The sequence below is a fragment of the Chrysemys picta genome, chromosome 6 (genome assembly GCF_011386835.1).
Source record: "Chrysemys picta bellii isolate R12L10 chromosome 6, ASM1138683v2, whole genome shotgun sequence".
In the NCBI taxonomy this organism is placed as follows: domain Eukaryota; kingdom Metazoa; phylum Chordata; order Testudines; family Emydidae; genus Chrysemys; species Chrysemys picta.
This window is the reverse complement of record NC_088796.1, coordinates 59,980,179-59,998,576: the sequence shown is the minus strand read 5'-3', so window position 1 is coordinate 59,998,576 and position 18,398 is coordinate 59,980,179. Positions and strand designations below refer to the sequence as shown.

Sequence of the window (18,398 nt, the reverse complement as noted above, 5' to 3'; positions counted from 1 at the left end):
CCACAAACATGGGAAAGCACAGAAGTTGTATTTTCTTTTAAAAGATTGCACAAATTCATTTACTGTGCCACTAGGGCTGCAATTTTCTAACAGTAATTGTATTTCCGTTTTGTATTGGTAACTAAAGATGAGCAGGTTGTGTATGCATATGGGAAATATCACTGACATCCTGATCCCCAAAATGGATAATCTATCAATCAACTGGTAACTGAAATATTAGAAATAAATTCTTGTCTTTAACAAACTGCACCATAAAGTAGGAGAGTCACCACCCAAACTTTTTTTGGTTTAACTGTGCTGCATAGTTTATACAGAGGATGAATCTTATTTCAGCGGCTCTTAGAATATCTTACCTTAATGACATGGTCATTTAGACCAGGCTGGAAAGTCATCTTGATCACTTGGGAAGTTTAATCTTGCCTGTAGCTCATGTAGGGTTGATGATAACCTTCCAGCACACACACAGAAAAGAGACTGCAGGGATAATTTTAAAGTGGCAGTAAGTCCTGAAATATGCACAGTAAAGTAAGTTCTGCAAATGCATATGCTTACTTTTTAAAAAGTGACATTTGTTCTCTTGTAGGTTTGAGTGGCAACTACAGATACCTTGTATCTATATTTTCATGTTGATGCTTCTCATAATCCATATTAAATCAATAAACAGTCTACACTGGTGGTTCTCAATCTATTTACCATTGTGGGCTGCATATGCAGCTCTCTGTTATGTGGGCCGCATCCACAGAATATATATGCTACCTGTATGGCCAGGAGGATGTCACATGGGCCGCAGCTGTGTGTTGAAAACTGCTGATCTACATGGTATTAAGCTTAACTAGGTTTCAGTCATCTTCCACATGAAGGACAGCCTGCTCAGTTTCCAAGTCCTTCAAACCCTTCCAGCAGCATTTTGCCCTCTAAGGTACAATCTCATGTCTTTCTCTGTCTGCTGGGCCTCTTGACCCCAGTATGAACTAGTATGATATTTCTCTGGAGTTGTTTACCTGTGCCAGAATCTGCAGTAATTAACCCTCCCCCTACCCGCCCGATTTTAATTCTCAGGGGGTGAGACTTGGTAACCCTCCCTGATGGGGCTAGACTACAAGTTATATATAGCATTTGTAGATACACAAGTTTATGACAAATCCTATGGCACATCTCAATATATTAACTAGTCTTTTGAAGTTTCCATACTTCCATGGTTTCACATCTACTACAATGGTGAGATAGAGGAGTGGAGTATTTGTCTAGTTACAAGTTCCTGAGTGAAATTCTTGAAGTGAGATGGCATGGGCTTCTTTCTTCCTCTCCTGTGCTGTAGTGATGGCCTCTGGTTCAGTAATGTTTGTACGTGCTGTCCATTTTTACAAGTGGTTTGAACTGAAACTTGGCTGCTATGAGAGCATTTAAGCCACTGTAATTACTGATTAACAAGGGTTTATGTTGTTCAATCCTTTTTCCTCTGGAGTTAAACTGGGCATTCCTTTGTTCTTAGTGCCTTAGGAGACCACCAGGAGTGAACTTGCTGTTAGGTCCTTTGGGAAGGGGAGAAGGTACAAGAAACTAAGGGCTATGTTCACAAAGAAACTAAAGCACCTAGAAAATCACTTGGATTCACAAAGCTTGGGTTAGGTGCCTAAACTCCTGATACAATGAGTGGGAAGAGATAGGTGCTTTAGAATGGGATTCAGAAATTCAGCATGGTAGGCGGGGAACCTCCTAAACTAACCACTGGGAAATGCCAAGCTGAGGGGGTATGTGCTAAGCCCTGCCCCTCTCACAGAGAGAGGTGCCAAGTCCATGCTTCAGGGAAGCACCTCCCTCTTGGGATTCTCAGGTGCAGACCCTCTTTTGGAGTTAGGCACCTTTGGTGTTTTTGGGGTGGGAGGAGAAAGACTCCCTCCCTTAAAACTGTTAGCTCAGTAGTTAGGGACTCACCTGAGATGTGGGAGTCCTCTGTCCACCTGAAGGCAAGAAGGTATTTGAACAGGAATTGGCTACCTCTCAGATGAGTACTCCAATCACTGAGCTATAGGATATTCTGATGTGGGGCTCCCTCAGTCTCTCTCCTGTTGAAGCTGTTCCACTGAAAAAAATAATTTGGGAAAAAAAAAAATAAAGGTAATTGGAATAGGGGGACTGGATCCTGGGTCTCCCATCTGAGTGCTCGAAACACCAAGCTACAGAGTCATTCTCATGCTTGCACGCTTTCTCTCTCACCTAACTATTCTTTCAAATTGCATTATGTAGTCAGACTGCAAGATCCTCTGTAAGGGACTCGTGGGATGGGGAATTCAGGCAAGCGTTAATTTTGGCTTGTTGTAGCAGGTGGGGATCTTCACTGGGCTAAATTGAAAGGCCTATCTAGAAAGTAGTTTCCCTTGATGAGGATATGACCTTTAGCAATTTAACTTGAGTGGCTAAATCCAAATTCCAGACTTACAAATTTTGGTATGTGGTTCAGAGGTATTAAGTACCTGTAGTGTTTCTTGACTCTGTTTGGATAGTACTTCTGAAAACTGGTTGCTAGTTTTAGAAATTACTGTATGGTAGGAAACTGCTACTAAATATTCAGCCCAATTAGGTCTGATGGCTAAGTAAATTAATTTTTCTAAATCTGTTGAGTAGAATAAATTTTTAAATCTTCTTGTGACTTTTGGTTGTTATGCACCATCAAACTGTGGTTATGAGAAATTTTCTTTTTGTGATACTAGGCAGTTTCACTGAAGAGGCCCTGCATTGTTGTTGCAGGCTTATGGAGATGGACTCAAGTAGCAGCCCGGGCCTTATTGGTTTAGGTATCAAATTCCTCCAAGAAAAAAAATATGAAGAAGCTGTCAAGAGCCTAACTGAAGGTAAACATGTAATATGAAAGGAATGGATAACATGTTGCATAGTAATGAATATTTCTGCTAGGTACAATTGCTAAATTATACTGGATTTATTTTAGGCTTTGTGCTCAAAGTGGAATCAGCTAAATATTTTATAATTAGGTAAAACAAGCAGTAAATTTAGAGGGACATTGCTTGAAATCTAGCCAATTTAAAAAAAAAAAAGTTAAAAGGTGTTTCGGTTACTACATCTGCTCCTTATCAATTCTGAAATGTTTCTATAAGTGTGTTCCTTCTTCTTCTTCACTTTTTTCCCCTCTCACCCTGTTGCTGAGTCAACCCCACACAAACCCAAGGGCAGAGGATGCATAGTATACAAAAGAAACAGTGAAATTGACTGTTCTGTTACAAATGCATAAAGTAAATTATAATATTTTTCTAACCTTTCAGTTGTAGCCTTATGAAAATAGATTAAAAACAAACTCAGAGGTGACTCTTTTTTCATTAAGCTATGGTGTCCCTTTAAAAACTTCTTTGTGCATATTTACACTAAAATGATTGTCTTGACCTTTGAAAGAGAATCTTTAAGCTTTTATACAGCAGCTATAACTACTGCAGTGTTTTATGTGTTAAACTAATATTTGATTTATTAGTGGCTTGGTTGCACTCAGACGTAAAAGGCTCTCTTAAAATCGGTCATGACTAGAGCTTGTTGGAAAATAAGGATTTTTGCCCCCCATGGAAAATTTTCAACTTTTTGACTGGAAACCTGAAATATTTCAAATTTATTGATACCATTGATGTCAATGCCTATGGGAGTGATAATCAGGTGCTTCACGCCCCCAGTTAGACTACATCTCCCATGATGACCCATGGCCAGGGATTCCTATGATGTACCTCTCCTCATCACGAGAAGAGACTATGGTGTAGTCTGGCTGGGGAGCCTGGTCCATAGAGACAAATGGGGAGTTGTGGCATCTGAACTACAACCCCCATTAGGCATGGCATCATATCCATATGAAAATATTTCATTTTTTGGTCAAAAACACAGGTTTTCAGGCATTCAGCTTTTTGACATAAAACCAGTTTTCTGAAGAAAGCAGATTCTGTTTTTCCCCCCAAAAAACCTTAACTTAAAAACCCAGTTTTCTGTGGAATGTAGTGACTTTTGACATGAAATAGATTTTTTGGTTTAAAAAAATGGAATTCCTGAACATCTACAAGTTTTTGGCCAAGAACTAAAAATACTGCAACCAGCCCTAGTCATGAACTCAAATTTCAGCTTCATTTCGTTAAAGTGCCTAATATGGGAAAGCATGAGTGACATGGAGCAAGTGAAACTGAGTCATTGTTAGTTGCTAAACTGCCGCGCCCCCCCCCCCCCTTTCAAAATATCCCCTTACATTTTTTTTCCTAAACCAAACACTGTGTCTGTGATGGGGGAGTACAGTTAATACTATGCGTCTGTCTGCTGGGTTTCATTTCAAGGCTTTGAGGGAACTTCAGGCTGTGGCATGGTAAGGAAAGTTGAATCTATTGTTGACAGATACCAGTGGACAATCAAGGTACTTACACTTTTGAGTAACAGATTGGCTCAAGTTTTATTGGGGTGGGAGGGTGGAGAGGGGTGACTAAATCTTAAAACACCAGTGAGCTCCTCAATTATCACCAGATTTTTAACATTCCGTTTTTAAGGAAGGCTCGTGAGGAGGTTGTGGTGAAATAGCTTTAATATTATCTAAGTCCTGAAATTTCTTTGATCTCTTTCAGTCTGCCTTTAGACCTGGGTGGAGCTCATGCTGTATTGGCATCTGTAGATCTTTTGGTGGCGGACAAAGACCTGAGAGGAAATTTTTGGAGTAGTCCAGGAGATTTTGGTGCTCATCTCCCATTAAGTGGAAATTTTTATATTCAAAATGAAAATATATCTCTAAATTTCTCCCAGTTTCTTGCTGGATAGGAAGAATATTGTGAAAATACTGAATATGTCATAATAGCAAAACTTGCACACTTTTTTTTTTTTAGTTCCACCTTATTTCATTGTTAATTACAAGTGACAAGATAATGTTATAAGCCTGGACTAAAATAAAATAAGATCTCTATTTGGGTCTCTGTGCCAGTTAGCATGGTGATTCGTAGTGGTGTGTTCGTGATAGAACTGTAATATACTACCACTTCCAACACCCACTAAGGCTAGCTGTATCCCCAAGATTTATTTTAAACAAATACTGATTTTAAAAATATTTGTTCTAGGTTTGCAGCAGACCAGCCAATGTCAAGCAGCATGGTATTATCTGGCAGAGGCGCAAATGAAAATGCATAAATATAAAGAAGCTGTTATTTCCTGCAATCGAGGTAATTATGCTGTAGCTGAAAAGAGTGGTAGTTCCTAATCTTTCACTTTAGACTAGATTAGAAAATAATATGGTCATGTTGTTAGCTTACATTGTAGCAAATACAAAGAAGTGAGTTATATTGTGATTCTGAACTATAACTATCTTAAGAAATCTAATCCAAGGGCTAATAAGGTGTCTCTTCTCAAAATGTTAATGGAAAAATAATTTTCTGTAGTGCCAACTGAAGAAGCTAATGTTATGGTTACAAATACTCTGCATGGATTTTTTTTTTCCCTCTGAAAAGGCCTGGTGCAATTGAAGGATAAAATAATATCTAGCTAGATGTATTCACAAGTCCATCTTACACATGGCCAACTTCCCATGGTGTTCAAGCTCTAGAGTTGTTAAACTGTCTTGGTCCTTTGAAATTCTCAGCTATTATTTATTGGAGCAATTTCCAAAACTGCAATTACTGATACTAAGTTCAATCTTGTTTTCCACCTGAATTTTACTCTACACAGATAAGGGAAAGCTAAATTTTGCTTTTAAAGGGACACTGTCAGTTCAAAATGTCTGAAACTTTGTACCTAGTAAGGTACATGATTATTATAACTGGAAAACTAGTGAAAATAAAGTATTTCCTTTTTTTTTTCCAGTTTCTTCTGTATGTTTGACAGCACCTTGTATACAGTCAATTCCACATCCATCCTAGTATAGCTAATTGCTCTCTTGCTAAACAGATTTAAATAACGGGAACAGAAAAGACCAAGTAACACTCTTTTAAAAAAAGCTTAAGAAAAATGGTATGATAGAGGGTGCGCTGTCAAATTTGAACACTTAAATAAGTAAGCATCACAAAATGTCAAGTTGATAGTGCCCTTCTTAAATCAAGCATGGAACTAAAATGAAATCTTTCATTTTTAACAGCTCTTAAGATATCAGGACAATTTGATGATGATAGTGGCAATCTACAGCAGAAATACACTGCCCTTCATTTGAAAGCAGAGGCTCTTATTAAAATAGCAGGTGCTGACGCTGCAGAAGAAGCCATTAGCACTCTTGAGCAGGTATTTTTTGGCTGATATAGGTATATTTAAAGCAAATCAAGCTGTCTTCCTATTGCACTCACAATCAAAGAATGTTTCCACTCCCCTTATTTTATTCCCAGTGCAGAGAATTATTTTATATCCACAGTATTTGGTAAAACATGTCTCCCTCACCTTCCACATCTTATCCACATTCTTAGTCACTTCAACTCTGAATTGGCAGTCTCTCTTCTACTATCAATCTTTAAATTTTCAACCTGTCTCACTGATGACCTCCATTTTTGCACCTTATTATCTCCGGTCCCTTCTTTTTGTTTTAGCTTTATTTTTATTTTAATATAAACACACAATGAAACAAAACCTATATAAACACAAGATGGAAAAACCAAAGAAAAAAACAAAATTCAATGTTTATGATTTGTAAATCAAACCCTGAACCCATAGAGGTCACACACAGCATCAGTTATTAAAGTGACTAAATAGATAAAATGAGAACATATCCCCAGTACACATAGGTTTAATATATACTCAACTGCAAAAATATGCAATAGTTATGTGACCAGACATCCTCACATTTTTTCCAAGCGTTTCTATTAGACAGTCATTTTTTGTCCATTTAGGTAGTACTAGAGTGCTCACTAAACAGTCTATGTATGAGGGAGGAATTGCAGATTTCCATTTTCTCAAACTAATACTCTGGGCTGCTATAGCTACTGAAGTTTCTTATTGTGAACTTGTAATACAAGCTCATCCAGCACTCCTAAAATACACAAGCTTGGAGAAGGAATGATAGCAGCACTTAAAGAGAGCACTCAGTATGGAATTCCAGAATACATGCACTGTTTGACAGATGTAGAAGATGTGTGAAAGGTTGGGATGTAGCTGTTAGTATCTCCAACATTTACTGTGTGTTGCCAATCTAGCCTTAAACAAATGTTCTGGAGTTCAGCAGTACCTGTTCTAATATCTTGTTCTGAAAGAATCACAAGGATGAAAAACTGCAGGTATCTTCACATTAACTCTGGGTCCTTCTTAAAGTCTAGCTCTGTTTCCTCTAGTTCACTTCTCTCTGACTTAGTGGAAAAACATTAAGTATACTTTATCTTGAAGCACTCTTTTCTCACTTATTTATGGTGACAAATACAGGGAGGAGAGAATGAGGGACAGCTCCTGGTTGCTGCTTTACTATCCCATCTTGCTCTTTGTCTCCAAAATCTTAGTGCATGCTGTTTTACTCACTGCTTAGACTTCCCTCCCAGCTCTGCTCTTGATCTCTTCCATTTGCTCCCTACACTCCACAGAAACCACTCTGTCCAAGGGCACTTAAGCTCCTATCTAAATCAATGGTTTCAAAGTAGCAGCCGTGTTAGTCTGTATCCGCAAAAAGAACAGGAGTACTTGTGGCACCTTAGAGACTAACAAATTTATTTCAGCACAAGCTTTCGTGGGAAATTTGTTAGTCTCTAAGGTCCCACAAGTACTCCTGTTCTTTTTATCTAAATCAATGAAATTCTTCCTTTTCCTTATTCTCCCTTAATATGTAAGCTTCCTTTTAAGACTATTTTAAACTGTGGGAGGTGCACTATCAATGTGAAATTGCATGTTTAATATTATTATGACCTTCAGTCTTGCCCTGAGAAGTGCAGTGTGCCTCACCATATACCTTGGGGGGAGGAAGGAGAATTGACAGCTGACGCACAAGCAGAAATGCATAACAGACTTTCAAAGATAACACATTGAAGCAGGTTTTACTTTGGATAGCTCTACTAAGTTTTATATTAACTGTTCTGCAGCATTTATCTTCCGTTACCTTGCTGTCTGTTGTTTTTCAAAAACAAAAACAAAACAAAAAACTGCTTAAAATGGTTAAATCCACAACTATAAAATCTGTTCTAATGCTACATTAAGCTTCTTTAGAGAAGATATGCAAATCTTATTTTAAAAATAAAACTTATATGTATATAACATTTTCTATACCCAAAGTCCTTTTACTTGCTGATCTACAAGCTGTAGCATACTTCTTTGCTATGATGAGTCAGTAGAACAAAGGCCAGTTAGTTATAACTTTCAAGGATCTAAATAACCCCCTCCAAAACTTAAATTCATGTATGTACTGAATACTTCTATTGTGAATGGCATTCAACACAGATTCCTAGCATTACTTAATTTCTCTAAAAGATTTGAAGCACAGCCATAACAATTTCTAAGTGGCTTTTGTTATCTGGGGACAGAGAGGATAGAGTTAATATAGTTACTATTTGTATTATGCCTGGAGATGGGTCTAATATCTTAGATGAGTAATAACCTATCAATTGTAGGGTTCAATAAAGTTTCAGCTAGTGTTTACTATTTTCTAGGTTTCAGATGTAAATAATGACCCAGTGCTTCTAGCTCTCAAAGGTCAGGCTTATCTGAACAAAGGTTTGATTGATCAAGCTTCAAAGGTAATCTGTTCTTTTTCTTTTAAATTGAACTATTTTTATTCCTGTATATAACTGGGGGCAAAAAATCAAAACATATCCTTTGGCAGGTTGCACAACAGCTCGTGTTGTCCCACCCTCACCTGGCAGAAGCCCATGCTCTTGAGGGTTTGATTCATTATACCCAAAAGAATTATCAACAGGCAGAGAGAAGGTAGGGTTTTTTTGTGTGTCTCTGTAAGGCGTGAGAGAACTCTTTAAGGATTTATATGACCTTTTTCCTCTCCCCCCATGCCTCCTCTTTTACTTAGCTTTCAAAGAGCGATTGAAAGAAAAGCTGAAACTGCAGAGTACCATCACTACCTAGGACTCACTTACTGGTTCATGGGTGAAGAAATAAGGAAAGATAAAACAAAAGCTCTCACTCAGTTTCTGAAGGTAACAAAAACACCATTAATGTGTTCATGTGGAACTGTTTATTAAAAAACCTAAGTTAAAAAATATCTTGGCTGGAATGAGGCTAAATGTGTATCTAATGTTTCACAAGCTGAGAGGTTGGAAAGCTTGCACGTAGGACAAATTAAAAGTGGAAGCTGGGGAAAATGGATCTCCATGCAAACTCTTTCTTGAAACCATGTGACTTCTTGAAACCTACTTGCTGCCTCCTCACCTTGCTCTCATAGAAGCTCCTAATGCAGCCTAATGGTAGTGACTTAGGAAGCAGCTTCTGACCTATCTTTTCTCCTGGGCTATGCAGTCCAGGCTGATGCGCATGCAACTTCAGAAAGTGGGGAAGGAGGCAAAGAAGGGAAAATTAAAGTGGCAACTGAAAAAATGGGAGGACAGGGGCAGGAGAGACAAAAAAGGAGGGTTGGGAAATTTCAAGTTGGATAACCAAGTTGAAAGGTTGCATGCTACTGATAAGTAAGCTGGGGTTTTCCCCTTGTTTTTTCCTATATAGAAATGAATGTGTACACAATTGTGATGCATGTGACTCACTTAAGGGACATGTTGAGCATGCTGCATTCTGTTTTTTTGGCATGGATTATAAACTTGGTCAACAGATACACCACAGGTTTTTTTCAACAGACTTGTTTTTTGTGTTTTGGGGTTTTTGTTTTTTTAAAATAAACTCAAACCACAACCTTTTACCCTCTGTATATAGGGGTATTTCTTTTTCTCACTCTGGCTGGGAAAAGAACATTTATAGGCTCCAACCTGAGGAGTGAAAGAATGGCATCCTCATCTACTGCCTCCAGTCTGATCTCTGTGCTGTATGCTGGACAATATGAAAATTACACTTTTAATAATTTATGTATGTTGGCCTTTTTCATTGATCACTACAAAACTGTCACTCTGCTGTTTGGCTTGTGGCCTTTCAGACCTAAACAATATCAAAACTTAAAGTTCCCATTGTTAAGATTTTTTTAAACTTCAGTACATAACAAAATAAACCAGCTTGAAGTTCTGCATGATGTATAGTGCTAGAAAAATGTCAGTATTTTTACCTAACTGTTGTAACAACACTCTAAATGCTTATTAAAGTGGATTGTAATGTTCCCTTCACACCTTGTTTTTCTGATGGGCAACATTCACAAGCATTTGGCATATTTATCACCCTCAGTAAACTCTGTGAAACAATTGAGTATTTTTTTTGTTTTAAAATTCTGCCTAGCTTTAATATATTACCTTTGATGCTACATGAGAAATTCACAAGTAGCGTATGTCTTTGGTTCGATATGGCCTCTGTTGTGTAAATATTTATACATCAATGGACTCATTCTTGTGTATTTATAATTATGCTTCAAAATGCACCGTATTCTTTTCCATTTATGTGCCTGTTCGTAGGCTGCAAAATTGGACAGCTACATGGGAAGCATCTTCTGCTATTTAGGTCATTACTACAGAGATGTAGCTGGAGACAAAAGCAGAGCTCGTGGCTGCTATAAAAAGGCTTTTGAACTAGATAGAACTGATGGAGAAGCTGGAGCAGCAGCTGTAGACTTAAGTGTGGAACTTGGAGACACGGTATTGTATATCCATTTTTTTGAGCATTTGTGGTCCAATTTGAAGTGACTTGTAGAAGAACAGATTTTCTTGTCTTCAAAATACATAGAGTTTTGAGACTGGACACTTGGTCTCTTTTTCATTGTTCAGTAATGTTATAGCTTCAGGCCCGCTTGACTTCTCCACTTAAAAATATTGATTAAACATTTTTTGGGGAGAAAATTTGACATAATATTTCTGAGCACCAGAATTAGCATGATTTTGGGGGTGGGACGGTTAATTGGCAAACATGAAAACCTAATGTCAGCCATACAAACTACTCAAACAATCCAAAACATCCTCCCCCAGAATACTTATTTTAGATGAACTTCTTGGCCTACCTGTGTCAACTCTTGTAGCCTATTTCTAAAAAAGAAAAAAAAAGGCAAAACCCCACTCTTAATAGTTTCACCAAAACAATATGGAAGTCTGGAAGCTTAGTGTTAGGAACTCAGCTATAGAGCCAGTAACTATGGCTTTCAGTAGCTCTGCTCATAGTAGAGAAAATAAAGATCTTTTAATAACGGTGGTAATATTTTTTTCCCCCAGCACCCAGGAGATGTCATAGTTATCTGCCTGTTCTAGTTGAGGTGGATGAAACTGTTAACAGGGAGAAGTTTGAAAAATAAACTGTCTTTAGAATATATACTACTAGAGTCAGATTTGGTATGGGACTTCAGTTAACTGCAAAGTCTTTCGAATAACTCATGCTCTTTAAAGATTCTAATGTTCTTATTAAATGCTCAGTTTTCTAATGTACAAAAGCATTACCATCTTATCTGTCACAGATTAATTTAAGCACAGGTTCAAAGTGAGTGTTCAATCTTGTCTTCTAGATCTTTAATGGTTCTCCCCCTCTTTTCTCACCCCCGCAACAACTAGAGGTCAGTTTTCAGGCTAACACTTCTGATCAGTCAGGACTCATCTGAGATTCAAACAAATCAAATGTAGTCTGTAGGGTTTGCATAGCTGCTAGAATTTTCAGTGGAACTTTTGAAGTGACCCATGTTTGTGTAGGTCTACAACAGACAAAAATGGACTAAAAAGCAGCGATGGCTAGCAGAGTCCATGGAGGAAGGAGACAAATTGTTCCTTGCCTCGGTAGTAACCTATTGTGGTAAGGTCAGCTGATAGAAAGTTTTCTATAATTCTTCCATCTCTTCCCTGCCTTCCCATCCTCTGTCTGTCTGTCTTTAAGAGATTTGATAAAAGAGGGGTGAACAAAAGTTTAAGATCAGTCTATGCAAGTCAGTCTCATTATTCCCCTTGTGAAAGAAATAACATAACTAAAACATGTCCCATTCCCAGACACTAGTCCATAACTAATATGTGATATGAGAGTGATTCTGGAGAAATATAGGCTTTTTTGTTTTCCCTATTAAAGTAACTGACCTGCGTCTCAATACCTGAGTAGTATTTGTTAGACAAATGCAAATCCCAAACAATGATTTGTTCTCTTTATATTGCATGTGCATGTAAATGTATCTAATCTGATATTTTTCGGTTTTATTAGGAGACTGCTCTGGCAATCTTGACTGCAGTAACTGAAAGAGCAAGTGCTGGTACAGCAAAGTGGGCCTGGCTTCGTCGTGGACTTTACTACCTGAGAGCCAGTCAGCACTCCCAAGCAGTGGCTGAGTAAGAGAACTAGTAATTGAGTTAAGCTGTTAGCCCCACAGTGCTAGTCAAATAGTTTAATCTCTAAAATCTGTTTAGGTCAAAGACAGTGAAAATAACAAAGCAAATCTCCCTATTAAGAGATTTGGCTTATTGCAGTTGGTGCTGCAGCAAATGCTATAAAGTCATTTTGTCTACTCTTCTCCTTTTACAGAAAAACTTACCCTTGAGAGCAGTAGTCAGAAATCAGATTTCATTGAGATCATTTATAAAACTTTGTCTCCGTAGGATCTTGAGCCAAAACTTTGAAATTTAATACATTGTGTAATGTGCTATAGGAGGATGAAAATTACATTAGAAAAACCAAAACCTAAAACTATATAATTTCATATACATTCATTACATTTATGCAAGGCAGAGATTTTGTATTTTAAATTAACTAATGGTCTACCTTATTTGAATTTGGGTAACTTTCTTTTGTTTCCTGACATGTTCAGCTTGCAGGCAGCTCTAAGGGCAGATCCAAAGGACTCCAACTGTTGGGAGTCTCTAGGAGAGGCATACCTGAGCAGAGGTGGATATACAACAGCACTGAAGTCCTTTACAAAGGCCAGTGAGCTGAATCCTGAATCGATATACAGTATTTACAAGGCTGCATCAATTGAGCAGATTCTAGGAAAATATAAAGACGCTATAGCTGAATACCAACAAATCTTAAAGAAGTCAAAAGAATATGTACCTGCACTCAAAGGTAATAAAGATGGATCGTTAACTTAGTGTAAGATTGAAACTGAAGCACCACATTCTAGATCAGGAAATGCTTGTACTGTGTAGAGAGGAAAAATAACTTTGACCAGCAAGCAGCACTCACTGGGCACTAGCAGACAAAAAGTTAAAATGGTGGATATTCTTGAGCCCTAGCAGATAACCCTAAAAGATTCTTAGTTTGGTAGGTGGGATTAAATCTTAGAATTAAAACTAGGTCTGTCAAGCAATTAAAAAAAATTAATCACGATTAATCGCGTGATTAAAAAAATTAATCATGTGATTAACCAGTGTTAGAATAACATTTATTTAAATATTTTTGGATGTTTTCTACACTTCCAAATATATTGATTTCAATTACAACACAATACAAAGTGTACAGTGCTCAGTTTATATTTCTTTTTTATTACAAGTATTTGCACTGTAAAAAAACAAAAGAAATTGTATTTTTCAGTTCTCCTAATAGAAGTACTATAATGCAATCTCTTTCTCATGAAAGTTGAACTTACAAATGTAGAATTATGTACAAAAAATAACTGCATTCAAAAATAAAACAAGGTAAAATTTTAGAGCCTGAAAGTCCACTCAGTCCTAGTTCTTACTCAGCCAGTCACTCAGACAAAGAAGTTTGTTTACAACATGTGCTGGGTCATCATCTGAGACTGCAATAGCATGAAATATATAGCAGAATGTGGGTAAAACGGAGGAGGCATACAATTCTCCCCCAAGGAGTTTAGTCACAAATTTAATTAACACATTTTTTTTAACGAGTGTCCTCAGCATGGAAACATGTCTTCTGGAATGGTGACCGAAGCGCGAAGAGACGTACGGATGTTTAGCATATATGCCACTTAAATACCTTGCAATGACAGTTACAAAAGTGCCATACAAATGCCTCTTTTCACTTTCTAGTGTGACTGTAAACAAGAAGAGGGCAGCATTATCTCCAGTAAATGTAAACAAATTTGTTTGTCTTAGTGATTGGCTGAACAAGAAGTAGGACTGAGTGGATTGTAGGCTCTGAAGTTTTACATTGTTTTGTTTTTGAGTGCAGTTATGTAACAAAAAAAATCTACATTTGTAAATTTCACTTGCACTTTTCTCGACAGATTGCACTCCTGTACCTGAATTGAAAAATATTATTTATTTTGTTTATAATTTTTACAGTGCAAATATTTGTAATAAAAAATAATCTACACTTTGATTTCAATTACAACCCAGAATACAATGACAAGTTTCAGAATAACAGCCGTGTTAGTCTGTATCCGCAAAAAGAAGAACAGGAGTACTTGTGGCACCTTAGAGACTAACAAATTTATTAGAGCATAAGCTTTCGTGGACTACAGCATCCGAAGAAGTGGGCTGTAGTCCACGAAAGCTTATGCTCTAATAAATTTGTTAGTCTCTAAGGTGCCACAAGTACTCCTGTTCTTCTTTTTCCAGAATACAATATATATGAAAATGTAGAAAAACATCTAAAATAGTTAATATGTTTAAATTGGTATTCTATTGTTTAACAGTGGGATTAAAATTGTGATTAATTGCGATTAATTTTTTTGAGTTAATTGCGTGAGTTAACTGTGATTAATCGACAGCCCTAATTAAAGCACACCCTTCTCCTCACTTCTTCCCTCCCTTCACCACCACTTGTGTTTAATCCTAGAACAAAAATCACTGCATTGCAAGGAGAGGAGGAAGAGGTGGTTTGTGCCTGGTCTTTTTGCTTTTATATATTAAAATCTGACTGTGCTTTTTGTTTAAAAAAAAAAAAAATCTTTGTATTTTCCTCTGAAAATATGAGGAATTTCAAGCTCTGTTTTGTTTTTTGAGAGCAAGTTGGAGGAGAACTTTGATAGCTGAAATGTGGATTGTGAGATTTTTTTTTTTATTGCCCATAAGTGAAAGGGTAGGAATGGCTGGATTCTTGGCAAAAAGGCTTCCTCCCAAGTGTTCTAGTTAAATGGACATTTAAAAACAAATCTGAAGTTTTTAAACAGTCTAGTTTTAAAGTATTTAGGCTTTGGGTTTTTTTGTGTGTTTCTGTAATTCTCCAGTTCAGGGCAGGTAACAGCTTACTTTCTAACATGGGCAAGAGGGCCTTCTGTAGCCCTGCAAAGATGAGTGTGTTGTATTATTGCCAGCCAAGCATGCAAATGCCTTACACTCAACTTGGTGCCTTTTCTCATGTAATGCGATAACTTTTGAGCACCATATCCAATCAATTTCAAAATTTCAGGGAATGTTCTGGGGATCAGTGGCTGGAACCCTATAGATTTTAGAGAAAAATCAGAAAACCAAACAGGGGAGACTCAGAGCCCATCTGCTGTTAAGCAGAAGCACAGCTTCAAGCACCTCTGCAGTGGTCTGTAGATCAGACTGGTCCCTGCATAATCATATTCCATTTCATCTTTGCACATCCTCCTATTATAATTTAATATGATGCCCTGAATGATTTGTCTCCCAGACAATTAGTAATCTTGGGGAGGGGAAGGAGGGAATGGGGGCATGTACACAGCCCCTGCCATGGAATGGCAAATGGGAGGGCGGCACAGTCCCTGGCAGGTGGAAATTGAGGACCTTAGTATGGCGGGGAGACTAGGGGGAGTTCAAGGAATCGCTGAAATACAGGGATATGGAAGGTACACAGGGACCTTGTGCAGTGGAATGGAGGGATGCAAGGAGCTCCTTCTGTGTGCAGTAAGCTAGGCCTACAGAAGCTACAAAGCATGCTACCCCTTAGTTATCCTTCTTTGACCTGCTGAATTTTCTTTGTGCCATAATATTTGGGTTTTTGAGTTTAACTATATAAAGGTGTTCTTCAAGCTTCTCTTCAAGTCACTCTTCTGCTCGCAGAGTAACCGTTTAATTTCCTTTCAGGTCTCGGTGAGTGCTATCTCATGATGGCACGGGCTGCTCTTGCAGACTATCTTGATGGGAAAGTTCTAGATTACGTAGAACAAGCACTTGAATATTTTACACGGTTAGTACTTCATTCAAGTATGTAAGTCTTAATTAAGATCCTGTGGGATAAAAAAATTCATAGTAAATTAATCTAGCATAAAATTTTATTTTGTATTTTTATGAAATAGCATGAATGATGCATCTTGTATTCAGACCAAATGAAGTGATTAGAAAATTTTAATGATAGAATTGTTTCTAAATCTATTCTTGTCATTGTGTGAAGAGACTGATTAAAAAGCAACAATGACATCCTTGCAGAACACTGGGGAGAACTACACCTCTACCCCGATATAACGCTGTCCTCAGGAGCCAAAAAATCTTACCGCATTATAGGTGAAACCGCGTTATATCGAACTTGCTTTCATCCGTTGGAGCGCGCAGCCCCGCCCCCTCTCCCCCCCGGAGCGCTGCTTTACCGCGTTATATCCAAATTCGTGTTATATCAGGTCATGTTATATCGGGGTAGAGGTGTATGTGGAAATGTAATCACTACTAAAATTGGAGGTGGGAGGTGGGTGTTTTTTTTTTTATTTTATTTTTTTGTCCCTTTGTGTGGGCCTACCTCCAATCTTTTTCTATGGTCCTTTCAGTCTTCACTGCTCCAGTACTCCAAACTGAGGGTGGTTTACCTTGTGTAATATACTGTTCAGATCAGAGCAGTATTGGTGAAACGTGGTTTTATCTCTTAAACTTAACAGACTTAAATTTGTCTTTCATTTTAAATCATACATCGTGACTGTAGACTTCTGTCTGAAACAACCCCTCCCTGTTCCCAGGAAAGAATCTGATATGAGGTGGAGCTTCCTGTTAAAAAGAGTGTGAGGGATTATTTGGGATTGGGTTTTTTGGAATAATGGAGGCTTGCATAGCTCTTGTTTTTGAAGTTTACTCCCGCAGTGTAGGATTTAAAAATAAAAGCAGCAAGGACATTTAAGTCTCCTGTACATCAACAAACTCCACGTTCCTCATGCTACATCCTCACTTTCTTCTAATTTTGAGGCATACTGGAGGCGACAGCAGAAATTCTTGTGGGAGAGCTAAAATTTTCATCTGTAGTTCATTTTTAATGAAACTAATAAATTACCTACAGATTACCGTTGAAACTATACTTAACCGTTTTGTTAAAGACCATAGCTTAAATCCTGGCCACACTGAGGAAAATGGCAAAACTTCTCATTGAATTCCAGGGGCTAGAATTTCACCTATACACATAACGCCAAAAAAAAAAAAAAATTGTTCAGGAGCCCAGGTGACTGTATCTGTGGGAAAAAAAAGCTACATTCAAAAGATTAATTAAACTACTATCTTCAATTACTCTTATATACAAGCTGTTGTCTATGGAGTACTTTCTCTTCTTCCTATCGCCATTGCTTATGCTACACTGATTTGTTCCCCCATCTCAGTCAAGATCTCTTGTGGCCCAGGCACATGTAGCCTATACGCATGTCCTATACTAAAGGAGGCCTCATCTGTGTAGTTCCTTGATTGGGCCCATGAGCTACTTCAGGGTTTTAAGGCACTTGCAGCCCCTGTTACTGTGGGGAACAAGAGCCTTGAAAAGCAGGTGCAAAAAGATAAGGTACATAATGAAATGATGGAATATGTGGAGTTTTCTTTTTTTATTGTAACGAGGGATATAAGTATGAGTGGAACAGAGTGAAGATGTAACTGCTGCAAGTTTGTTCTCCAGATTAGTGAAGTATCAACCCTTTCCTTTCTATATTGTGCTGATAAATCTTTGATTAATAAACAGATATAGCTTGGTTATGTGACCTTTCACATCATAGTCTAAATTCGAGCCCTAACATCATCAGCTAGAACTTTTAACAGGAAAAGAGCACACTCCTGTTGCCTTTTCCATCCCTTTATTTATGACCTTAAATTTCTAGATGTCACAACATCTAATCTTGTTTCTTTTCATGAAGCTGACATAGAAGGCTGTTTTTTTGGGGTAGAGGTGATCTCCCAGTAGAAGAGGACTCAGTAAAACATCCCATCTTTGCCTGCCTGCCAGCAGTATATGTCATTCAATAGCAGGGTATATTCTATTCATTTCTAGATGTGGAGATTCATATAGTTATTTGGCATGGTCTAGAAGAGGGAAAGAAAAGAGAATGTAGGGCTGTAATTTCTAATGTGCACTAACTTGTGCATTAATTGGTCTGTGTAGACCCTTCTCGTGTGCGCTAAAGCTTCCCTAGTACGCTTTAACATGGTACACCTCTACCCCGATATAACGCGATCTGATATAATAGGAATTTGGCTATAACGTGGTAAAGCAGTGCTCGGGGGGGGGGGGGGGGGAGGGAGGGCGGGGCTGCGCACTCCGGTGGATCAAAGCAAGTTTGATATAACGCGGTAAGATTTTTTGCTCCCGAG

The 18,398-nt window shown here is 37.9% G+C and overlaps 1 protein-coding gene across 14 annotated transcripts in view; it reads left to right on the top strand.

Moving 5' to 3' along the window:
• SKIC3 (SKI3 subunit of superkiller complex) overlaps positions 1–18,398 on the top strand; it is an 80,163-nt gene that overhangs the window by 17,055 nt on the left and 44,710 nt on the right. For 12 of the 14 annotated variants that reach the window (XM_042855830.2, XM_042855824.2, XM_024109604.3 and 9 more), the window contains exons 9-18: positions 2,712–2,852; positions 5,082–5,183; positions 6,092–6,231; positions 8,568–8,654; positions 8,741–8,844; positions 8,942–9,068; positions 10,479–10,658; positions 12,190–12,314; positions 12,791–13,044; positions 15,936–16,038. In XM_042855830.2, coding sequence (XP_042711764.2) covers positions 2,712–2,852; positions 5,082–5,183; positions 6,092–6,231; positions 8,568–8,654; positions 8,741–8,844; positions 8,942–9,068; positions 10,479–10,658; positions 12,190–12,314; positions 12,791–13,044; positions 15,936–16,038 — 1,363 coding nt within the window. Of the gene's footprint in view, positions 1–237; positions 920–2,471; positions 2,582–2,711; positions 2,853–5,081; positions 5,184–6,091; positions 6,232–8,567; positions 8,655–8,740; positions 8,845–8,941; positions 9,069–10,478; positions 10,659–12,189; positions 12,315–12,790; positions 13,045–15,935; positions 16,039–18,398 lie in introns of those variants that run through there. The other 2 variants (XM_065599211.1, XM_065599210.1) reach the window with 2 other exon arrangements.